General features: G+C 56.7%; 4 protein-coding genes across 9 annotated transcripts in view; 1 reads left to right on the forward strand and 3 right to left on the reverse strand.

Annotated features, from left to right (window-relative positions):
* RETREG3 (reticulophagy regulator family member 3) overlaps window positions 1–3,273 on the reverse strand; it is an 85,253-nt gene extending 81,980 nt beyond the window's left edge. The window contains exon 1 of the mRNA XM_025362926.1: window positions 3,187–3,273. The gene's annotated coding sequence lies outside the window, so the exon portion shown is untranslated. The remainder of the gene's footprint in view (window positions 1–3,186) is intronic.
* Window positions 2,172–7,806, forward strand: TUBG2 (tubulin gamma 2). 3 transcript variants are annotated; one of them, XM_025362927.1, is made up of 11 exons: window positions 2,172–2,476; window positions 2,758–2,870; window positions 3,073–3,279; window positions 4,719–4,787; window positions 5,070–5,149; window positions 5,587–5,713; window positions 6,282–6,368; window positions 6,484–6,633; window positions 6,895–7,047; window positions 7,131–7,292; window positions 7,411–7,806. In XM_025362927.1, exons 1-11 carry the CDS (start codon window positions 2,428–2,430, stop codon window positions 7,606–7,608), a joined length of 1,395 nt encoding a protein of 464 aa, XP_025218712.1. In that variant the 5' UTR covers window positions 2,172–2,427; the 3' UTR covers window positions 7,609–7,806. The 3 variants fall into 3 exon arrangements, with proteins under 3 accessions (XP_025218712.1, XP_025218713.1, XP_025218714.1); XM_025362928.1 differs by having other exon boundaries at window positions 3,073–3,240; window positions 4,719–4,814; XM_025362929.1 differs by having other exon boundaries at window positions 3,073–3,240.
* Window positions 7,807–8,708: 902 nt separating this feature from the next.
* Window positions 8,709–17,512, reverse strand: PLEKHH3 (pleckstrin homology, MyTH4 and FERM domain containing H3). Of its 4 annotated transcripts, none has more exons than XR_003116315.1 (13): window positions 16,869–17,512; window positions 14,836–14,891; window positions 14,416–14,495; window positions 14,126–14,317; window positions 13,882–14,039; window positions 13,653–13,773; window positions 12,565–12,871; window positions 11,834–12,041; window positions 11,479–11,606; window positions 11,050–11,182; window positions 10,450–10,883; window positions 9,937–10,128; window positions 8,709–9,102 (listed from the first exon to the last, which is right to left on the reverse strand). XR_003116315.1 is itself a non-coding variant. In XM_025363747.1 (13 exons), exons 1-13 carry the CDS (start codon window positions 17,028–17,030, stop codon window positions 8,926–8,928), a joined length of 2,373 nt encoding a protein of 790 aa, XP_025219532.1. In that variant the 5' UTR covers window positions 17,031–17,512; the 3' UTR covers window positions 8,709–8,925. The 4 variants fall into 4 exon arrangements, 2 of the variants coding, with proteins under 2 accessions (XP_025219532.1, XP_025219531.1); XR_003116314.1 differs by having other exon boundaries at window positions 11,470–11,606; XM_025363747.1 differs by having other exon boundaries at window positions 10,425–10,883.
* Window positions 17,513–19,357: 1,845 nt separating this feature from the next.
* On the reverse strand, window positions 19,358–22,296 carry CCR10 (C-C motif chemokine receptor 10). The gene is made up of 2 exons (XM_025361475.1): window positions 22,269–22,296; window positions 19,358–21,075 (listed from the first exon to the last, which is right to left on the reverse strand). The coding sequence occupies exons 1-2, from the start codon at window positions 22,290–22,292 to the stop codon at window positions 20,011–20,013; spliced, it is 1,089 nt and encodes a 362-aa protein (XP_025217260.1). The 5' UTR covers window positions 22,293–22,296; the 3' UTR covers window positions 19,358–20,010.
* Between the last annotated feature and the right edge of the window lie 452 nt (window positions 22,297–22,748).

Consider the following 22,748-nt stretch of genomic DNA (forward strand, 5'->3'; position numbering starts at 1 on the left):
GTGGCTCACGCCTGTAATCCTAGCACTTTGGGAGGCCAAGACAGGCAGATCACCTGAGGTCGACCAACATGGAGAAACCCTGTCTCTATTAAAAATACAGAATTAGCTGGGCGTGATGGCACATGCCTGTAATCCCAGCTACTTGGGAGGCTGAGGCAGAAGAATGGCTTGAACCCGGGAGGTGGAGCCTGCGGTGAGTCGAGATTGCGCCATTGCACTCCAGCCTGGGCAACAAGAGCGAAACTCTGTCTCAAAAAAAAAAAAAAAAAAAAAAAATTTTAACTTGGCTGAGCATGGTGGTTCACGCCTATAATCCCAGCACTTTGGGAGGCTGAGGCAGGTACATTACCGGAGCTCAGGGGTTCAAGACCAGTCTGGGCAACATGATGAAATCCCTGTCTCTACCAAAAATACAAAAAAATTGGCCAGGTGTGGTGGTGTACCCCTGTAATCTCAGCTACTAGTGAGGCTGAGCCAGGAGAATTGCTTGAACCTGAGAGAGGCAGAGGTTGTAGTAAGCTGAGATCGTGCCACTGCACTCCAACCTGGGCAACCTTGTCTCAAAAAAAAAAAGACCTTAAGTGGCATTGACAGTGTTTGTGATTCTAGAATCAGGCTACATTTCATTCCATAAAATAAATAGAATGAGTATTCAGATGAGTCAAGCACAGGTTAGTTTTATGGATGAAAAAGGGCAGAGAAAAATAGAAACAGAAGAAAAAAAAGTAGATTGGTCATTTCAAAGTTACTTTTCTTGTAAAGGTTAAAGCAGAAAGGACTTCCGTATCATGCCGGCTAAAACTGGCCTGTTTGGGGTTTTGGCTGTTCCTTCTCTCTCCTGATTCCTCTGAAGGTTTGATAAACAACTTAGTGTTGCTTAGTGACATGGAACTTTAGCATGAGTGACTCCATTTTGGTTTGGTCTGTTGGGCCTAGCACAGGAGCTCAGTGCAAACCAATAGCCTCCTATAAAATTTATATAATTGAACCCTTGTGCATCGCTGGTGGGAATATAAAATCGCTGCAGCTACCATGGAAAATCATGTGGCGATTCCTCAGAACATTAAACAGAATTACCATAGGATCCAGCAATTCTACCTGTGGGTGTATATCCAAAATAATTGAAAGCAGAGACTCGAACAGATATCTGTACACTCACATTCAAAGCAGCAACATTCACAACAGCCAAAGGGTGGAAGCAACCCAAATGTCCATGGAGGGATGAATGGTTATGCAAAATGTGGTACATCTATACAACGTAATATTATTCAGTTGTAAAAAGGAAGGAAATTCTGACACATGCTACAAAATGGAAGGATCTTGAAGATATTAAGTGAAAGCAGCCAGACCCAAAAAGACAAATAGTGTATAATTCTACTCATATCAGGTGCCTAGAGTAGTCAAGGGGAAGTTACTGTTTAATCGCTATAGAGTTTCAGTTTGGGAAGATGAGAAAGTTCTAGAAAAGAATGGTGGTGATGGTTACAGAGCAATGTGAGTGTACTTGATGCCACAGAACTGTATGCAGTAATTACAAATGGTTACAGTGGTAAATTTTGGCCAGGAGTGGTGGCTCATGCCTGTAATTCCAGCATTTTGGGAGGCCGAGGTAGGAGGATTGATTGAGGTCAGGAGTTCAAGACCATCTTGGGCAACACGGTGAGATCCCCATCTTTATAAAAATACATTTTAAAAATTTAAAAATTACCTGGGCGTGGTAGCACACGCCTGTAGTCCCAGCTACTCGGGAGGCTGAAGTGGGAGGATCACTTAAGGCAGAAGTTCGAGGCTACAGTGAGCTATGATCGTACCACTGCACTCCAGCCTGGGCGACAGAGCGAGACACTTCTAAAAAATAAAAAATGAAAAGGTAACATACATGTGTGTGTATTGTAACACCATTGAAACATAGAAATTTAAACGAAGAAAAGCTGGCTTCTAGCCCTTGGACCTAGCAAAGCTGGCAGAGTCCTCACCTACCAATATAGGTAGATGACTCCTTACACGTGGACAAGCACGTCCACCTGGTCGCTTCGCCCCTCCCCTCCCCTCCCTTCCCCTTCCCGCGTCTCCCCTCCCCTCCCCTCCTCTCCCCTCCCCTCCCCCACACATCCATGTTCCGACCCTGCCACCCCTAACAAGTCTCACTGCGCAGGCGCGGAGCGGTGGGCAGGAGCAGGCGTGGCCTGACTGTGCGCTTGTGCCGAATTCCAGCTGCGACTGCTGAGGGAGAAAATGATGCCCAGGTTGGGCTCCACGGCCCACCGGCCGAGGAGAGGCCTGCGCTGCACACGCGCAGACCGAGCATCCGCGTCAAGAGGCGAAGAGAGCGCGCGCTCCCCACCTCCTGCGCGCCTGGCTGCCAGGCATTCGTCTCAGCCGTGACTCTCGCCAGGCCGGGCCTGGGGCGTCCACGTCTGAAGAGCGATGCCCCGGGAGATCATCACCCTGCAGCTGGGCCAGTGCGGCAACCAGAGTGAGCAAGCGAGCGCCGCCCCCACCGGTCTCTGGTTCTGCCCCTTCGGGTCCCACCCAAGTGCCTGGCTTCCACCAGTCCCCCTTCCCCTTCCATGAACCCCCTAGCCTCCTGCTCTGGATAACCCAGACCGAGAGCTGCGCTCCCAGCTCGGGACTGGGGAAGCCACCAGACCCAGGCATCTTGGGTCCACCCTCTGACCGTGTCGGCCTCTGAGACTGAAACTGGGCTCCTCAGGCCTTAAGGCTCCAGCAGACCCGGGCATCTCCCCCCTCCCCCAGTTGGGTTCGAGTTCTGGAAACAGCTGTGCGCTGAGCATGGTATCAGCCCCGAGGGCATCGTGGAGGAGTTCGCCACCGAAGGCACTGACCGCAAGGATGTCTTTTTCTACCAGGTGCCCCCAGCGACTTGGCCAGGGGCGGCAATGGCCCGAGGGGGCGGAAGGGAAGGGAGTGGCCTGGTACTGGGAACCCTGCTGGGCAGAGGGGCCAGGCGGCTGGCTTGAGGAGGGAGGGCTGGAGGGAGCCAGAGTTGGGAGGACTTAGGACTTGGGCCACCCTAGCTGATTGGGCCCCCTCCTGGACTCCCCTTGACAGGCAGACGATGAGCACTACATCCCCCGGGCCGTGCTGCTGGACCTGGAGCCCCGGGTGATCCACTCCATCCTCAACTCCCCCTATGCCAAGCTCTACAACCCAGAGAACATCTACCTGTCGGAGCATGGAGGAGGAGCTGGCAACAACTGGGCCAGTGGATTCTCCCAGGTCGTTTCCTATTCCCTGACAGGGCCCACAACTCCCTGGGTAGGGACAGGCCATATGACGTCCCAGGGAGAGAGGAAACCAGATCAGGGATGTATGAATGCTGGAGGGAGAGACGTGGCTGCAGGGAGTGGACCATGTAATATTGTCAAGCGCCTATGCTAGCTAATGCAGTGTGCCAGGCCATTCTAAGTGCTTTACATATATTAATTTTTCTAAATCTCCCAACAACCCTAGAAGTAAGTACTACAGGTCCACAGTCCCTTATGTGCCTTTCCAGGATCCAGAAAGCCATGAAACCAAAGGACATTTCATAACTAGTTCAGCAGCAAATCTGATGAAGCAAATCTCAATGAAGACAGGCGGTTTCTTTTTTATTTATTTATTATTATTATTTTTTGAGACGGAGTCTCACTCTGTTGCCCAGGCTGGAGTGCAGTGGCATGATCTTGGCTCACTGCAACCTCTACCACCGGGGTTCAAGCGATTCTCCTGCCTCAGCCTCTCGAGTAACTGGGATTACAGGCGCTTGCCATCATGCCTGGCTAATTTTTGTATTTTTAGTAGAGACGGGGTTTCACCGTGTTAGCCAGGATGGTCTTGATCTCCTGACCTCGTGATCCGCCTGCCTCGGCCTCCCAAAGTGCTGGGATTACAGGCCTCAGCCACCGCACCGGCCCCATACTTTCTATCCAACTTACTGTCATTACTGATGCCTTTTATTACAGAAATACTAATATGTGTGATTAACGTGCTTCTGACTCCCACTGGAATTTTATTTAATATATATTATATATACCATAATAACTTTCTAAAATCTGAAATATTTTGAATTCCAAAATATAACTGGCCCCAACACTGTTAGATAAGGGTATATGGACCTGTATTATTACCTTCATTGTACAGATGAGGAAACTGAGGCATAGAGCAATTAAATAAGCTGCCCAGAGCTACATAGAAGTAGAGTTAATGGGCCGGGCACAGTGGTTCATGCCTGTAATCCTAGCACTTTGGGAGGCCAAGGCGGGCAGATCACCTGAGGTTAGGAGTTCAAGACCAGCCTAGCCAACATAGTGAAACTCTGATTCTACTAAAAATACAGAAAATAGCTGGGCATGGTGGCACGTGTCTGTAATCCCAGCTCCTGGGGAGACTGAGGCAGGAGAATCACTTGAACCCGGGAGGTGGAGGTTGCTGTGAGCCAAGATCAGGTCACTGCACTTCAGTCTGGGAGACAGAGAGAGACTCCGTCTCAAAAAAAAAAAAAAAATAGAGCTAATGTATGAACCCAAGTAGTCTGGGTGTAGAGTGCTTTCTTGTAACCACTGCACCGTACCGCCTCTCAATGTAGATAAAAAGCAGGCAGCTGTACTCCATAAAAGGACTCCTAGGTGCTATAAGGAGAATTGAGGGTGGCTTTTCTGAGGTCGGAGTCCTCCCGTGGTTCTGTCCCACTCTGACCCTCCCCTATGTCTGTACAGGGAGAAAAGATCCACGAGGACATTTTTGACATCATAGACCGGGAGGCAGATGGTAGTGATAGTCTAGAGGTAAGTGTCCCAGGAATGCTGGTTGGAGCCGACATAGGCAATGCTTAGCAGCACCCTCTAGAAGCGACCTGTTAGGAACGAGACCCACTCATGTACCCTTTGCACTGGACAGAAGCTATCAGGCCTGGCTGGAAACAAGGCAGTCGCCTAAGCTATATAAGTGAGGGACTGGAGGGGAAGCAAGGGCTCGGGAAAATGAGAGTCCTGAAAAATTATGAGATGGGTCTAGTTTGACATCTTGCCACTAGACACCTGGATACTGACTGCCGCTTCCCCATGCAGGGCTTTGTGCTGTGTCACTCCATTGCTGGGGGGACAGGCTCTGGACTGGGCTCCTACCTCTTAGAACGGCTGAATGACAGGTAAGTTTGTGTCTGGGGATTAGGAAAGGTTTCCAGCTTGGCTTCCTAAATGACTAGTGGACCCAGCAGATATAACTCCATATTTGCTGGAACAGGAAAGAGTTCTATTCCCTCCTATAGAGAGGAAAATGAAGTTACAATGACTGAGAACCCCATCACACTCCCAGTAGCGGGAACTGGAGCCTGGAACCTGAGCCCTGGATGAAAGTCGAGGGAGTGTGGCCAGGTGTGGATTTGGAAGCCCAGAGTCTAAGATGTCTCTGCCTTTCCCCCTGTAGGGTTACAGACTTCCAAAAGTCAAGGCTCTCTTCTCTACTGATCTGACCCCACCCCAGTTTCGCCATCAAGATTTAGCTGCTTCTGGACAGTTGTTAGGGAGCACCATGTTCACAACGCCTTCAGTCTGTTGCCCTGATCCTTTCCCCAACCGCCACCAGGTATCCTAAGAAGCTGGTGCAGACATACTCAGTGTTTCCCAACCAGGACGAGATGAGCGATGTGGTGGTTCAGCCTTACAATTCACTCCTCACACTCAAGAGGCTGACGCAGAACGCAGATTGTGTGGTGAGTCCTGGATTCTACCTCTCCCAACTCCCAACACCCCATACCCACTCAAGTCTATTAAATCATTTTCATGTATTTAAAAAAATCCATTTTAGCCAGGTGCAGTGGCTCATGGCTATAATCCCAGCACTTTGGGAGGCCAAGGTAGTTGGATCACTTGAGTCTAGGAGTTCAAGACCAGCCTGGGCAACATGGTGAAACTCCATCTCTACTAAAAATACAAAAATTAGTCGGGAGTGGTGGTACATGCAGAAGGATCACTTGAACCTCAGAGGCAGAGGCTGCACTGAACAGAGATCGTGCCACTGACTGCACTCCAGCCTGGGTGACAAAGTGAAACGCTGTCTCAAAAAGAAAAAAGAAAAAAAAAGAACGTTTAAATAAGATGAAAAGAAAAATTTAAAAATCCATTTTGAGCCCTCTTTTGCCCTAGGTCAGTGCAAATCCCTTTTCAGTGGATCTTTCTGGCCATAAAACTCAAAGGAAATTAAGCTTCAGAGCCTAGGGTCAGGCAGAGCTCCTGTTTTTCCTATCCCCATTGATCTGTGACCCTCTTCTGTCCCCACAGGTGGTGCTAGACAACACAGCCCTGAACCGGATTGCCACAGACCGCCTGCACATCCAGAACCCGTCCTTCTCCCAGATCAACCAGCTGGTGGGCTCCCATTCCCAGACTCCTTTGGACTAGAGGCCCTCCTTGTTTTACGGTCATCTGGGGAAGGGAGGTCCCATTGTGGCCGAGGCCCACGACATGGCACCCCTGTCCCCAGGTGTCCACCATCATGTCGGCCAGCACCACCACCCTGCGCTACCCCGGCTACATGAACAATGACCTCATCGGCCTCATCGCCTCGCTCATTCCCACCCCACGGCTCCACTTCCTCATGACCGGCTACACCCCGCTCACTACGGACCAGTCAGTAAGAGCAGCCTTCAGTGTCCCAGGCCAGGCTGGCCCTGGGCCCAGCAGGCCCTGCCCTAGCCTTTCTGTCTTCCCCACTGCCCCAGGAGCTGCCCTTTGCGGGCCCCGAGGCACTGTGCTCAGGGACTAGCACAGAGCAGGCGACTTTCTTGCTGACTTGCTCTCTACCCTCCCTCTGCCTTTGGTTTCTGCCAAGGAGAAGCCAAAGGGAGACTCTGCCCTGAGCGCTGGCCGGGTTCCTGTCTCACTGTCCCATCAGGTGGCCAGCGTGAGGAAGACCACGGTCCTGGATGTGATGAGGCGGCTGCTGCAGCCCAAGAACGTGATGGTGTCCACAGGCCGAGACCGCCAGACCAACCACTGCTACATCGCCATCCTCAACATCATCCAGGGAGAGGTGGACCCCACCCAGGTAGGGGAGGCCCCTTCATCCCGCACCCTGGACCCGCAGGGGTAGAGGAGAGGCCACCTCCACTGCTCGTGTGCCCACCCCAGGTCCACAAGAGCCTGCAGAGGATTCGGGAACGGAAGTTGGCCAACTTCATCCCGTGGGGCCCCGCCAGCATCCAAGTGGCCCTGTCGAGGAAGTCTCCCTACCTGCCCTCGGCCCACCGGGTCAGTGGGCTCATGATGGCCAACCACACCAGCATCTCCTCGGTGAGTCTAGGTTTCTGTTCTTCTCAGGAGAGTCTGTTCCACTGGCTACCTTCATCATCTTCCCCAAGTTCACTCCTAACCCCCTGGCTCGCATTTTGGAGATTTTCATCTCTTTCAGCTCTTTGAAAGTTCCTGCCAGCAGTTCGACAAGCTGCGGAAGCGGGATGCCTTCCTTGAGCAGTTCCGTAAGGAGGACATGTTCAAGGACAACTTTGATGAGATGGACAGGTCTAGGGAGGTTGTTCAGGAGCTCATTGATGAGTACCATGCAGCTACCCAGCCAGACTACATTTCCTGGGGCACCCAGGAGCAGTGATTTCCCTCCCCACTACTCCTGGATGGGAAGCACAGCCTCGACCATGCCTGCTCCCTCTGACCCAACTTCACCTCATGGACAACCCTTCTTGGTTCATCTCCAGCCCATGAGCTTCCTCCTGCTTCCTCCCTTCCATGCCCTAACTCTTGATATGCTTGTTCAGCTTTAATAAAGTAATAAAGCTTGGTTGTCAGTATAGCCAGGGCTTGATCTGTGAATACAGGGGGTGGTGAAGGGGTCCAGTTTCTAGGCCTCTGACAGTAGGGTGGCTTTTACCTCCTCCAACGTCTTACCACTAAGTCCAAATCTTAGTGTGTTCACTGTTTCCACTGGCATCCCTCACCTTGAACTAAGCTGTTTTACTAGAGTCAGCCCTTGTCTCAAGATTACAGAGCTTTACTGAGGTTTGCTGTCTCCTCAGTGCCTAAGGTTTGCCCCAGTGAGGGTCAATGTTGCCCCAACCTCTTCCACTCAAGGCAGAGGAGGTGGGGTCTACCGAAGGAGGGCACGCTACATTACGAGCAGGCCAGAAGAGCCGAGACTCCAGATTCCCAGTGCCCAGGGCCATGAGAGTTCCAGGAACTCAATCCAGTTCAACCTAACCTGATTAGTAGAAACAGAATTCAAGAGTAGGGCTGAGCACATCCTGAGTTACTTTTCTGTGCCAGAGAAATTCATGGGTTTGTTATCTGCCCCAAGCTTCTCTCCATTCTAGGCCCAAAGCATTAGGCACACCAATGATGGGCCCAGAACTGGACACCAGTGTAAGAAATGGGCAGTGCCAGATCTGATGACTCATTGCCCTCCAGCCTCAGGGATTCCAGGAGGCCATCCGTATGCCACTCAATGAAGAAGGGAGGGTGAGTAACTGCCAGCTTCCAATGAGGCCTGTTTGCCTGCTCCACCCACAAGCCTGTGGCAGCATAATGGCCAGGAGGAGGTTAAGTCTGGAAGGTCAAGGAGGGGGCGGGTGAAGCGCTGTGGTGTCCAGACTTCCCCCAGAGCCTGGTAAAAGCCCAGGGTGTGGGCGTCCCCAGAGGCGGGGCTCTGCATTATGGGGTTCTAACTTGCCCCACTGAATAACACTCCCACAGGAAGGGTTTGTGTAAATAAGAAACTTTTTTTTTTTTTTTTTTTGCTTCTCTTCTACAAATAAATTAAGAAACAAACTAGAAAATTGCCCACACCCATTGTAGCCCTTGGGTGTGGGATGTGCCCTGTCCCTGCAGGGCCAAAAGGGTCCATGTTTCCCTCAAATCTCAGAGCAGTCCTGGCCCAGGCTGGAGGCAGGAGGGAAGTCGTGACCTCTTGGCAGGCTCAGTCCTGCAGCTGCCCCAAGCAGCCAGACTGTCCCTGGGGCTCGTCCAGGCCCGGGTGCTGGCTGGGAGGGGAGGTGTCTGGCAGGTCTTGGCATGGACGAGAAGAGCTGCTGCAGGGCCTCTCGGGGGAGGGGTTGGCCAAGTAGGCATTCACCAGCTGCATGATCTCTTCCACCTAAGAGAGGGCAGAGGTCAGTGTGCAACAGGCGCTGCCAGGTTCTCTTCTTTTTCTCATCCTTTCTCCAGGCTCTAGGGCTCCAGTTTCCCCACCACGGTCCTACGTGCTATGGCCCTGCAACCTTTTCTTCCTTATCATCACTGTCTCCTTCATTTCTATGTGCCAGTCATACTTGGTTCTTTCTGCTCTTCTAACATTCTTTTTTTTTTTTTTTTTTTTTTTTTTTGGTGGTGGTGGTGTCGAGATGGAGTCTTGCTCTGTTGCCAGGCTGGAGTGCCTCGGCCCACTGCAACCTCTGCCTCCCGGGTTCAATCAATTCTTCTACCTCAGCCTCCCGAGTAGCTGGGACTACAGGTGTGCGCCACCACCCGCAGCTAATTTTTGTATTTTTAGTAAAGACAGGGTTTCACCATGTTGGTCAGGATGGTCTTGACCTCCTGACTTTGTCATCCGCCTGCCCCGGCCTTCCCAAGTGCTGGGATTACAGGCACAAGCCACTGCACCTGGCCGCCTTGCAATTCTTTCCACCTGGAATGCTGTTCCCCCAGGTCTTCCCTGGCTAGCTTAAATGGCACCGTTTTTGAGAACCCTTCTCTGACTTCCTGTCACATCATTCTTTCCTTTGTAGCATTTCTCACTGTTTTCATAGCCTGGGATTCCTTGTTTATTGTCTGACTCCCCCACTCTAGTGTAAGCTCCTTCAGCTTGTCTGTGATCACTGCTGGATCCCCAGTGCTTAGAACTCTACCTGGCCCATGCTTGGTGTTCCGAAAATGTTTCCTGACATCCCTTCCCTTCTCTCCTCCTCCCACAACTCCTCTTCCCACTCACCTGGGGGCTCTGCAGGAGGAGCTGGCTCTCTCCCACCCTCAAGGCCAGAGTGTGGGGGCCCATTAGCTGGCAGGCGGCCACATGGCCATAGCTGACACTGTGGATGGGCTCTGTCTCCCCCGGCCGGGAGAGAGACATGGCCTTGGCTCCCAAGCCCAGGCATAGCTTCTGTGGAGCACCCCCACCAGGCTCCTGCAGACACAGGGGCAGAGTCAGGGTGGAAGGAGGAGTCCAGCGTTATTTTTGGTAGGGGGAGATGGGTGTCTGTGAGCAGGAGTTTCCTGATCCCCCTATGATTCACAGCACGTGTGTGGAGGGGGCTAAGGCTCCAGGGATGTGAGGGCCCAAGGGCTGGTGACTCCTGGGGTTTGAGGTGGGCAGCTGTTCTAGATGTGGGGAATGACGTGACCCTCCGTGGGACCTGTGGCTCTGGGGCAAAGGTGTGGTGCTTGGGCCGCCAGAGTCCCCTTCTCCCTTCTCCCCCTCACCGTGCTCAGCTCCAGAACGTCATACCGAGCAGCGCCGAACCCCGGACACTGCGCCGCCAGGGCCAGGTAGGCGGCCATGGCCTCAGCTCGGCCCATGCCCCGCAGCCGCTTCCAGCCGCCCAGCACTGCAGCTGCCGTGCCGGCGCCGCCTCCTCCCTCGCGGGCCATGCTTCCCGCCATGCGGCCGGCCCCGCCGCGCCGTGCCCGCTCCGCCCGCCTCTTGGCCAGGCCCGGGCTCCAGAGGGCCCCGGCCAGCAGGGCAGCGGAGGGGGGCGGCCTGGGGGTCGGGCGGGGCGGGTCTTCGCGCGGCGGGGCCGGGGGCGGGAGCAGGCGGTCCAGGCGGGGCAGGGGCACCCGCGGGGAGAAGTCCCGGTGCAGGCTCTGCAGGCGCAGCGCCGCCAGGGCGCGCAGCGTGTCGTCGGGTGGGGGCGGCCGGCCCCGCAGCAGCAGAGCGTGAGCCTGCAGGGGAGGCACCCGGCGTCAGGCGAAAACGCCTCTCGGAATCTGAGGAGGTCTAGGTTCCAGTCAAGCCTCCCGCGGGGCTGCCATAGTAATGAGATGGCCCGAAAACCAGGGGTTCAGGCTTGGGGGTCTGTTTGGAGGCGTGAACGCCGGAGAGCCTCACCTGCTCAAAGAGGAAAGGCAGTTCGTGACCGTCTGGGGACAGCCCCTCAGGGTGCAGAGGTCCGTGAAGACGCAGACATAGTCTCCACCCGGAGTCGGGCGAATCCTCCAACCCAGCTTCCTCCGCGGCCAAGCTGCAGAAGAGGAGCGGACGCCGCACTAGGGAGAAGCCTGACCGCACAGCTAGGGCAGCTCGGGGTGGGGGCGGGTCCATATGTTTGGGGCGGGGCCTGGGCGGAGCCCACCGCGGATGTGAGGCTGAAGTCGGACTGCAAACCTGCGGCAGGCAGGTCCGTCTGTAAACCAGCGAACACCACAGCGCAGGGCCAGGGGCAAGCGCTGGATAATGTCCGCTTAGCGACTGACCTCAGCTGAGAAGTGGACGGGCTAATAGAGAGCAGGGCTGGGGCCGGACATTTACTTCTCAAACCTGGTGAGCACGTCGGCCACGAGGGTCCCCCCAGCCAGGGCTCGCTCCTGGGTCCCTCGCTGCTCGTACAGTGCGAATGCGTTGCGGCTGCGGGCCAAGCCCAGCCGCCCCACCAGCTCTCGAGCCACCTAGAAGAGGAGAGTGAGGGGAAAGTCAGACCACTCAGGGGTCTTGCCAGGATTCTGGGAGGGGTTGATTCAATTAGAAGGGGTCTCTTAGTCCTGTCACCACCACTCCCTCCCTTACCAAAATAATCTGAGACTCGGGGCAAACCTAGGGTCCAGGAAGCGGGTGAGACAAGCGTGAGAAGCTGGCAGGGTGGGTTGGAGGTCATGGGGCCTTTCTCTGGCCTCACCTCCCCCGCCGTGGTGTGGGAGTCGATGGCCACAGTACAGGCACCAGCCCCCGGACAGTGCACGGTACACAGCAGCTCCTGCCGTTGGCTCAGCGCGGAAATCTCCGCCAGCGAGGGCACCAGCTCTCGGCCGCGCGTCCGGCCCAGCGCTTTCCGGATGAAGCGCGCATATTCCGCCAATTCCGAGTCCGGGAGTGCCTGCTCGGTCCTGGTTGGGAGGAACCCAAGGATCAATACTCCAAGGGCTTTTCTTCCCCTCCCTCTTGCCTTCTTCTCTTATAGTTTATTTTATCTAGCCGATTTCCTCCCCGCCCCAACTTAAGTTTTTGAAGGCTCTTCTAAATCTATCCCCAGTGCTTTGCATAGAGCTGAATTACTTTTCAAGTCCCCTGGCAGCTTTCTCCCAACTGCTCCCACCACTTCCGAAAGTCTGCGTGATTTTCCTTCGACCTGAAATCGAAATCCAGCCACTTTACTACATTTTCCTAAGCCCTGGCGCTGGCCTGCATCAGCTCGAGGAAAAGCAGCCTTTTCATAATTCCTCAGTCCAAGGGGGGCGTTTTATTGTAATTCATCCGCTCACAACTGAGATAGGATCTTGTATCTTCCACAAAGGCACTGTATGTATTACAGGGTTCTTTACCTACCAAGCCTTTTGCAAAAGACCTTTCGTTCTCTCCCAGCCCGGTAGCTCCTCGCCTAGGCCGTAACCCCCGCCCCGCCCCTCTCACCTCTCCAAGTGCCCCAGGAGGTGCCCCCGCACAGCTCCCCCAGGCCGGAAGGTGCAGCTCATGCAGGTGAGGAGTTGCCAGTACCGCAGGGTCGCAGGGTCTTGGGTAGCCGGGAGCCCGGGGGGGCCTGCAGGGCCCGAGGTCTGCTTAGCCAGCTGCAGGAAGAGTTCATCCCGGAGCGCGGGCAAGTCCCGGCAGGTTTGGAGCACACCCTGCATCAAGGGCCCGGGGCGCCGCGCCCCCTCCAGCGCCTGCAGCGCCAAGAACAGCCGCACCGCCTCCTCGCGCAGGGGTGCATAGCCCGGACCTGTGGGAGGGTGGGGGCGGAGGGACGGTTTGGAAAGGGAACACAGAGCTGCGCCCTGGGAGGAAGGTATGAACCAGGGGAAAGTCAGAGGGAATATAAGGGGATGGGGTGGCAGGGAGAGGAGGGTACGAACGACAGGAAGAGTGAAGGGAAAGCAGTGGTCCCACGAAGCCAGACTCTTAACCTCTGCCTCCCAGGAATCCCCTTCCCAATCCCACTAAGCCTGGATTTGGACTTAGGGAGAGGGACGGCTGAAGGGCTGTAGATTCACACCCCAGATTCTGTAGCTCGATACTGAGGCTCACCACCATAGGTCAGAAAACAGGATGGACTAGGAGTCAGAAAACCCGGGTTCCTCTCCCAGCACCCTTTAATCCTCTAACTTTAGGACCTGGGCCATTCACTAAACCATTTAGGGAGAAGTACAATTTGATGAGGCCAGCACGTTCTACAAAAGTGGTAGCTTTTATACCACTTGTAAAGGTAATATGGCATGGTCTCAAGAGTATAATGAAAAAATAGGAGAATGTACAAACTCCTGAAGGAAAATCAGTAGTCAGAATGAAAGCCATAGAGAAGGTGGTCAAAGAGGACCCTTTTGTGGGTGCTGGCTTCCTCCCCTCCACCCTGGCCAGCTTCCAGTTTCACCTTAATCCTTTGAAAAGTGAGGAACTGGCAGGCCCCTAAAGGATGCTTAGGTCCCTGCCAGTTAAGGGATTCAGATTCTTACCTCTGATCCACCCCATCCCATCCAGGGGACTTGGGCCATGGGACCACTCACCTGGGGCGCTGACTCCGTAGGGCAGGGGCAGGAGCGGGGCGTACAAGGCTCCACTAGTGTGTCTCAGAATCGGGTTCCGCAGGTAAATGAGGGCAACTGCCTCTGGGTCCCCGCAACTTTCCTAGGGGAACAGGGAGAGGGTCACCTTGATAAGGAAGGGAATTCCTCACAAGCCCAGAAAGCTTTGGGGTCCACCACTCTCCTGGCTCTCCCTGGTGTCCTCTCTTACCTGTATGTCCCTGAGCAGTAGCTGGGTGGGGGTCTCCAGGGGTGCCTTGGAGGCAATCACTTCCCGCAATGCCACCCCCCAGCGCTCAGCCTCTGCCTGGCGTGGGGAGCAGAGGCTGACACTGTGTTTCCGACCAGACACAGTCACTGACCACAGACCTGCGGAAAAGAGAGGCCGGAGAGGGCCATTAGGGTCTGCTGGGGCCCCTGCCCAGGAAGGTAAGAGAGTCCCCAGGAGGTCTCACCTGTCTCCTTACGCCTGCGCTCTGGGCCGGTCACCGAGCACAGGCTGGTGAGCACGAGGCTCCCGAGACGCCGCGCCCCCTTCCCGCTACTGCTGAACTGATCCAAGGAGTCTCGAGTGAGCACAAACCAGGCTCGGCGCGGGGGCAGCCAGGGTCGCGCCCCTCCTCCGCGGGGCTCCCGGTACAGCCAACCTGGGGGCAGGAGAGGGAGGGAAGGAACATCAGTAGGACACATAGTCTCTGGAGGGTTGGGATTGGGGACCTCCAGAGTGCACTGAGGGGGTCTCTACCTTTCACAACGATGTCTGGGTCTTCCTCCGGCAGCCCTTTCTCCGGGATGAGGCTCCAAGTTTCCTCCCAGCTCTGCAGCCTGGGCCAGAGGGGAGGGAGGGTTGGGCCTCCACTCCGCCTCTAGGGGGCTCCTCTGTAGGGGCTCCCCAGACCGCAAGAGTGTCTGCTCCCAAGCTGGGCACCCCTCCCCCAGGCTGTGGGAACCGCTGGGCCATTCTGACCTCGCACCAGAAATAGCCCCGACCCCCCTCTTTCTCCCCGCGCCCCCAGTCGGACCTCCCCCCGGGACCCCAGCCAAACCACAGCGTCCGGCGTAGGGCCTCTCCCTTATTGCGCAACCGCTAGAGGAGACAGTGAGGATGGGGGTCCCGGGAACAGGCTGGGGTCTCGAGACTATGGGACGTAGGGGCGTAGCTCACCTGTTGGAGACAGGCCCGCTCCTCACCGGCTGAGTCAGTGTCACTTCCAGGGGACCCTGGGGAGACAGGCGGGGAAGCCCTTAGGGTCAAAGCCCTTCCTGCGCAAGGTTCGTGCCTTCTGCCCTCAGGACAGGACTGCTCAGGGGATTGAGGAAGGAATCACAGAGTGGGGTCGTGACTGGGGTGGAGCGCGCTGGAGCCGCTGGGCTCGCCCCTCCCGCCTATCGCAACAGGACCAGCTCTCCAGAACAGCAGGAGCTAAGGAGCCAAAGCTCCTCTCAGTCACCCTTTGAAGATACAATCAAGGGTAGGGTCGGGTGGAAAGAGCACTGGGCAGAGAGTCAGGAGACCCGGGTTCCAATTCCCACTCCACCACTAACTCACTGTGGAACCTTGGGCAAGTCTCTTTCCATCTCTGGGCCTTAGTTTTCCCATCTTTGAAAAAGGAGAGGTTAGCTCGCTCTGCCAGGCTCCAAGGCACCCTCTCCTCCTCGTTTTCCCTTCTCCCACACTGCCTCCCTGGCCAAGGCAGGACAGGTGGTAGGCACAGAGGTGAATGAAGGGCAGGGGGCCCTTTCAGTATAGGGCTTTCTCCAAAAGCGTCTTACATTCTCCCATAGACTCTTCTGAGACCCAACCGTGAGCAGAGACCCTGCCCCTTTTCTGGGGCTTAGGAAGGGCGGGCCAGACTGAGGAATGGCACACCCTCTGGAGGCAGGTGTAGTTCAGGGTTTTGCCCTCCCCCTCCCCCTCCCTTCCCCCTGTCCTGGAACTTCAACTGTAGACTGGGGTCTGAGAGAGGCCACAAACCCAACCCGGAGGCCAGCCAGGCGGGGAACCGTGCCATCCTCATATTGCTCCCAGACTGCTAGAGCCAAGAGGGGGAGGTGGGGGAGGGGGCCAGGGACACCTGTCCCCAGGCTCCGGGAAAGGGGGAGTTGAGGTGGAGCATGAGGGAGGCAATGGCCTGGTAAAGCTGACCCTGCCCAAGCGGGAAGTTTGGGGACGCCTGGGTCCTGCGCCTTTTCTATGTGAACCTCTACCTATTTTCTGGAAGGTCTGAGTGGGGCTATCAGCCACACCACATGTGGCAGGTACTGACCACCCTCTTAGGCTAACTCCCCTAATCGCAGTGCCCTGCTTCCCTCCCTCCCCCCCTCTATATTTATCCACCCTCCGCCTCCGCCAGGTGCTGGCGCCGGACCCGGCGGCGCAGCCCGCCCCACCCGGGCACCGAGCCACTGGGCCTGCTGGGGACCCCTGCGCGGGGGATGGGAGCCTGACCTGGGCCACAGCACACGGGAGTCTGGCCGCCAGTGTGCAGGGGGGATGGGGGAGGAGACGTCAGGGGATGGAGGTCTCCCACACCAATCGTGCCTCCGTTTCCCCACGGGGAGATTCGACAAAATCAGGCAGCAGCCCAGTGTCCCTCACCATCCATTCCCTCAGGGGTTTCCCAGGAGCCTCACCCGGGAAAGCCGAGAGTTCTGTCCTGAGTGGCAGGGTAATGAGGAGGGGTCCTCAAAGAGCCCCCACCTCCTTTTCCGTGGGGTCCCCGCCACAGACCCCAATCCTGGGATGACTTCTCCCCCTCGCCCAGGTCTCCGCAACGGGAGCTCTCGCATCTGGCCTCAGCGCTTGCGAACTGGGAGCGGAGGGGGACCCAGGCGTTCCAGCCGCCCAGCCGGCCTCGCCACATTCCTCGGCGCTGGCGGAGGCGGAAGGAGACGGGATGGGACGCGGGCCCAGCGGGGAAGGGAGAGGCAGGGCCAGGTCGGGCCACGCGTGACGCCTCCCCTGCCTCAGGGCCCCCAGCAGGTGGACAGCACCCAGCCTGCGGCGGGAGGCCCACAGGCACATCCCGAGTAGGGCTGCTGCTCCGAGAGCTCCCGGGGGCTTTGGCCCCCAGGCAAAAACCTCCCCTACGTCCCTAGTTCGCCAAGCGCGCAGCGTGTGGCTGGAGGCTGGAGCGAGTTCCACGGCCGGTTGCAGACAGAGTGATTGAGACGAGGTTCCAAACCCCCGGGACTTACCCTCCCGCCGCCCGCTGGACTCGGGGTCCGTAGCTCAAAGGTTTCCTCGTCCTCGTCCTCGTCCCCGTCCCCGCTAAGCTCGCCGTCCCCGTAGTCCCGGTGCAGAAGAGTGAAGCCTCGACGGCAGCAGAGAAGCCACCACAGTCCCCCGGGGAGAGGCATCCGGGCGAGGAGCCGGGGATGGGGGCGCGGGCAGCCGCGGCCGAGCAGCAGGGGGTCGGAGGAACTGGCGGGGCTCCGACCCGAGGAGGGGAAAGATGAGGTGGGAGGAGCAGGAGGGAGAAGAGCACAGGGAGGAGGCAGTGTCCTGGGCTGGGGTGCAAGGGGACGCTAGCCAGACGCTGAGGGGGGCTCAGTGTCTGGGCCCCCGGAGGGGGGAGGGGGAAAAGCGTCCAGGGCCCCGGGAGAGGAGGGAGCAATGTCCGGAGCTGGGAAGTAGTGTCCGTTGGAGTGTCCAGCCCTGTGGGGGGCAGTGTCCGGTGCAGCGTCCGAGGTGGGCAGTTGTCCAAGCTCCAGGGAGGGTCGTGTCCGGTAGGGCGTCCGGTGGCCGGGGCCCGGGCCGCGCGCGCTGCGCTCCCTGCAGCCCCGGGACTGGCGCGCTGGGGGCGCGAGCACAGAGCTGGGACCCCGCCCCCCCCAGCCCCCTCCCTCCCGGGGGGCCCCCCTTCTCTCTTCTTTCTCTCCTCCCTTCTTTACTAGGCAGGGTCCAGGTTTCGTCACAGCCTCCTCTGTCCAATCCCTGTGCCTGGCGCCGGGCGCGGCTACCAATCAGACGGCTGAAACCCCGGTGGGTTGCATCATGTGCCCCTGGCTGGGTGACAGCGGGGAGGGGCGGGGAAACAGGGAGGGAGGGGACGAGAAGATGTTAGCCACGCCCCAGTCTCTGAGGTCGGACGCGGGGTGCTAGTGACGTCACGGAAGCCCGCCTTCAGGCTCTCGGTTTAACTCTTGGCTCACCAACCAACAAATTAAAATCCCTGTGAGGAGCTTTGGTACAGGACAGAGGAAAACCCAACTGTCGCTCTCTGAACCCCTGTCTCGTCTCAGGGTCCCTGAGAAAGGGAAACGCCTTGGCTACTAAGAGGATGTAGCTCTGGAGGTGGCCCTCCACGTCTGGGGAGGAGTCCAGTTTCTCGAGTTTCTGGGTCTGATTCAGCTCTCCCCTGTCCTTTTTCTTTTTTTTTTTTTTTTTCTTCCACACAGGGTCTCGCTGTTTCGCCCAGGCTGGGGTGCAGTAGAGCCATCATAGTTTACTACAGCCTCGAACTCCTGGGCTCAAGGGATCCTCCCACCTCAGCCTCTCCAGGAGCTGGGACTACAGGTGCACACCACTATGCCTGGCTAATTTTTTAAATGTATTTTTTGTAGAAATGGAGCCTCACTATGTTGCCTAGGCTGGTCTCGAACTCCTGGGCTCAAGCGATCCTCCCAGCTTGGCTTTCCAAAGTGCTGGGATTACAGGTGTGAGCCACTGCACTTGGCCTCACCTCCTTTTTGAGGTGAAGCAGTTGAGGCAGGCACTCTGGGAAGGCGCAGACCTAGGCCAGAAATAAAATCGAATATAGAGCTCACAGCTCACCGAACTCAGCTGGGGAGAGTGGCTTGAGATTCTAAGGAATTCTGTGGTCTCGGAACAGAGTGGAGGCCTCTTAGGGCGAATATCCTGCTGTTCTGTGTAGGAAGGGGTTAACCCAGGCGTTAGGCGGCCGGGGCGGGGCCGCGGCCTTCGCGGGCGCGCGCGCGTGTTGCTGACTCAGCGGCGATTCCCGAGATCTCTGATGGGGGGTTCCAGGTCGGTCCCCAGTGGCTGGCGAGGAGGACCCTTTGAGGATCGGCGCCGTCTCCGGGTCTTCCCTGGATCCTGGCCCCTAGAGGCCGTGGGGGACCTCTTTTCGCAGCTGCTGCCGGAGGCTCTGAGAAGGACTGCTAGCCCGGGCTGGGCTGGGATGGGCGGGAAGGGGCGGGGCAGGGCGGGACGGGCGGGGCCGTCGGGCCAGCGCCTCCCTTGAGACCTCCTCGCCACGCCCCGCCCTTCTCGACCCTAGACTCCAAGCTGGAGTGGTGGGGACAGCTTTGCTGACCGGTATTAAACCGCGAGAACTGTCGCACGTGAACACCATCCTGCCCGTTTTGATTGTGTAAAACAAAGACCAGGAATCAATGCGAGCGGGTTTAGAGGCCATCTCGGCTGTGGCCTCTCTCCAGATGAGAGTGGCCTGTACTGAGAGATTTCCTAGGAATAGAGATACCACAACCATCTTCCCGGTCTGGATCCCAGGCCCTTGCCTGCAGAGAAGTTTTTTCCCATATCCAACCTCTCTCTTTCCGGCCAGCTCAGTGCATTTCCTCTGACCCAGTCCCCAGAGAAGATGGAGAACAGCAAGTATCCCTCACCCCCACCGCACCCCTGATAACTACTCCGGAAATTTGCAGATTGCAGTCCCTCCTAGGTTTTTCTTCAAGGTGAAAAACTTCAACTCAACTTTTAAAATTAATTTTTTCATTTTCCTTCCATCAGACACTAGGAAGGGATTGTAAACTGGTAATGTAATCCAAATGCCCACCCAAAACGGGAATCTCTTGCCCCTCTCCCCCCTCCCCCCACACCACGCAAAGGCCCACAGCGTCCACGACGGTCTGAACATTCCAATAGCGGGAACTCCGTATTTGCTAAGGCAGCCATTACTGGAGAGCGCTCTGGTTGTTAGAAAGCTCTGCTTTACAGTATTGCAAGAGGAACCCGCGCCCCTCCTTGCCTGGCAGCTTTCCCACCTCACCTCTGTTGGCTGAGGCCGGGTGACGGTGGAGGGAGTGTCAGTGGCTAGAGCTTTAGCAGACTCAGCAGCCCCCCACCCCCACCCAGGCCCTCAGCGTCTTCCACTCAGAGAGCCAAGCGCTGGGGTTGAGGGGCGGGCAGGGGCGGGATGTTAACCCACCGGCTCTGCCCTGCCACAAATCACTTCCAAGTCGGTGACTCAAAAATAGTAACAGTTGTTGGGTTGCATCTAATTTCCATGTTATCGATTTAATGTGGCAAGGCACAGAGGTAGTCCCTTTAGGTCCCTGTCTCTTTCTCAGTGTCCCCCCACCTACTCCCCTTTCCCACGACCCTCAGCCTGCCCCCTCCTCTAGATTCGCAGCCCTAGTTGTCCCAGGAGAGACTGTGGGTCTCCGTGGGAGCTGAGCAGGAAGAAAGGCGGGGCCGGCGGGGGCAGCCGCGGCGGCGATGAGGCCCTGAGGGGCATCCCCCACCCCGTAGCAGCCTCCGCAGGTCCTGGCGGAAGCGCAGACCCAGGAAGGCGTAGAGCACTGGATTGAGGCCGCAGCGGGCGAGGGCCAAGCCGCTGGTCACCAGCAGTGCGACATCCTTGCGTTTGCTGGCTGGGCAGCTCCGCTCGCGCGCAGCCAGTAGATCGGCCGTCTCCAGCAGCAGGGCGAGGCTGTAGGGCAGCTGCAGCACCACGAAGGCCGCCACCAGAGCCACCACGACGCGCAGCGCACGCCGGCGCTCGGGCCCCCTGGCGGCCAGCAGCGTGCGGCCCAGGAGCGCGTAGCAGGCTACCATGACGCCCAGCGGCAGCGCGAAGCCCAGGGCCACCTGCGCCACGGCGCTCGCCCCCTTCACCGTCTGCGTGAGGCCCTCGGGGAAAATGAGACGACAGCGTCGTTGGCCTTCCCGCTGCCCGTCCCGGCTGAAGAGGAGCGCAGGCAGCGCCAGGAGCAGCGACAGCAGCCACACAATGACAGAGACCAAGTGTGCGCGGCCGGGAGTGGAGGGCCGCGGCCCTGCTGGGAGCGCTCGCGCTATGGCCACGTAGCGGTCGGCGCTGATACAGGCCAGGAAGAGGAAGCCGGCGTGGAAGGAGGCCGAGTAGAGGCCAGAGATGGTGCGGCAGGTGACACTTCCCAGACTCCAGCCCTGAAGAGCCCCTGCTGCCGCGAAGGGCAGAGTCAGGGCCAGCAAGAGGTCGGCCAGGGCCAGCTGGAGCAGGTGGGCGGAGGTGGGCGAGCGCGCTGCGCGTCGGGCTGCTAGGTGGGTAGCCAGGACCAGGCCATTGCCGGCCAGACCCAGCGCAGCCACGGTCAGGGAGACACTGGGTTGGAAGGCCCGGCTGAAGGCCTGGACATCGGCCTTGTAGCAAAGCTCTGGCAGCGGCTCAGCCGAGTATGCCTCCTCTTCATCCCCAGAGTAATGGCCCCAGGAGACCTGGGAGGGTCAAATGAGAGGCGGGATCTTATGAGACACATCTGACCACACCACTCCCCTGCCCACACATGCCTTCCAAGCTGAGAGCTCCTGTGTGGTCAGATGTAACAGTACACGGAGAGACATAAGCTCTTCTCCAGACTCTTCCTAGCACACCTTCAGCAGGCCTAGGCTTCTCTTGCACTCCTCCTATCTCTGCTTCCAGCTTTCTAGGTGACCTTGAGCAAGTCACTTGCTCTTTCTAGACCTCAGTTACCTAACATGTAATGTTGAGATTATAAATCCTGACCAGCCGACCTCTCAAGATTTGCTGTGAAGATGGCAATACGGAAGATAATGGCTGGGGAGAACTTGTGTTCTCCAAAGACCATAATACAGAGTTTGTATTATTATTATTTATTATTATTATTTTTGGAGACAGAGCCTTGCTCTGTCGCCCAGGCTGGATTGCAGTGGCACAATCTCGATTCACTGCAATCTCTGCCTCCCAGGTTCAAGCGATTCTCCTGCCTCAACCTCCCGAGTAGGTGGGACTACAGACGCCCCACTACAGACACCCACCACCACGCCCAGCTAATTTTTGTATTTTTAGTAGAGATGGGGTTTCACCATGTTGGCCAGGCTGGTCTCGAACTCCTGGCCTCAGGTGATCCACCCACCTCGGCCTCCCAAAGTCCTGGGATTACAGGCCTGAGCTACCGGACCCAGCCCAGAGTTGTATTATTAATAAATCCTAGAGCTTCAGTTCCCTTTGCAGCGCCCTCTCCTGGAATAATGCCCATATGCAGGCTTTTTCTCAGACCTGAGTCCTGCACTCCAACCTCGGTCTGGGGTGGGTTTCTGTTTGTCTTCTTTCCCTTCCCTACCCACCTTCCCTCTACCTCCAATACCAGCACACTGAACCACTCATGCCAAGGGGGTCTCCGGGGTTGGGACTCAGGTTTTCAGGGCCCAGGTGGGACCCTGGACCTCTAGGTTCAACCCGCCTTTCCCCTCAGCCCTAGTCTCCGTCCCACAACCCCAGCCTCACACCACCAGCCCATTTATCTGGAGGACTCCTAGTCTGAGATAGTGCCAAGAATCCCGAATAAGCCATAGGATGGCAGAGGCCTATTGCCAGGTGGAGAATCCCATTCCTTCCCTGTTTCCTCCCTCTCTGTAACCCTTCTCCCCCTCCCTGCCCCCACTCCCACCTGCTCTGTGGCCTCCGTTCCCATCTCTGGCTACACAGGTTTCTGAGGTATAGCCACAGGGGGTAGAAGTTAAACTACTAGAGGGACAGGAAGGAAGAGGCGGGGAGAGGGGCCGAGAGGGAGGTGGGGATTAGGGTCTAGGGGGTCACTTTCCCATTCCACATCCTCCAAAAGACTTTACTCTCTTGTGCAGGATCTGGATTTTATGAAAAAAAAAAAAAGAAGAAAGGAAGAAAGGAAGGAAGGAAGGAAGAAAGAAAGGAAGAAAGAAAGAAAAGGAAGGAAAGAAAAAAGAATGAAAGAAAGAAAAAAATAATTTACTGTCTTTACTCTGTCAGTGAAGAAAGAATGGGCTTCAGAATATAATCGTTTGCTGTATGATATTGACTCAGTTTCTTGACCTCTCTGAGCCTGAGGTTTTTCATCTGCAAAGTGGAGTAAAGCAAAAATCCTAAATTCATAGTGCCCAGCACCACTCCT

This window comes from Theropithecus gelada, chromosome 16, assembly GCF_003255815.1.
Source record: "Theropithecus gelada isolate Dixy chromosome 16, Tgel_1.0, whole genome shotgun sequence".
NCBI classification, from domain to species: Eukaryota; Metazoa; Chordata; class Mammalia; order Primates; family Cercopithecidae; genus Theropithecus; species Theropithecus gelada.

Bases quoted from the DNA above. Each gene is read 5' to 3' on its own strand.
- TUBG2 (XM_025362927.1), top strand. From the start codon at position 2,428: ATGCCCCGGGAGATCATCACCCTGCAGCTGGGCCAGTGCGGCAACCAG. The intron at 4,788-5,069 runs GTAAGTGTCCCA...TTCCCCATGCAG, and splicing joins ATGGTAGTGATAGTCTAGAG to GGCTTTGTGCTGTGTCACTC. The intron at 7,048-7,130 runs GTAGGGGAGGCC...TGCCCACCCCAG, and splicing joins GAGAGGTGGACCCCACCCAG to GTCCACAAGAGCCTGCAGAG.
- PLEKHH3 (XM_025363746.1), bottom strand. From the start codon at position 17,030: ATGCCTCTCCCCGGGGGACTGTGGTGGCTTCTCTGCTGCCGTCGAGGC. The intron at 14,496-14,835 runs GTGAGCTACGCC...CCTCTGGCCCAG, and splicing joins AGCGGGCCTGTCTCCAACAG to GCTGCAGAGCTGGGAGGAAA. The intron at 12,872-13,652 runs GTGAGTGGTCCC...ACCCTCCCACAG, and splicing joins CTACGGAGTCAGCGCCCCAG to GTCCGGGCTATGCACCCCTG.
- CCR10 (XM_025361475.1), bottom strand. From the start codon at position 22,292: ATGGGAACGGAGGCCACAGAGCAG. The intron at 21,076-22,268 runs GTGGGAGTGGGG...TGACCCTCCCAG, and splicing joins GAACGGAGGCCACAGAGCAG to GTCTCCTGGGGCCATTACTC.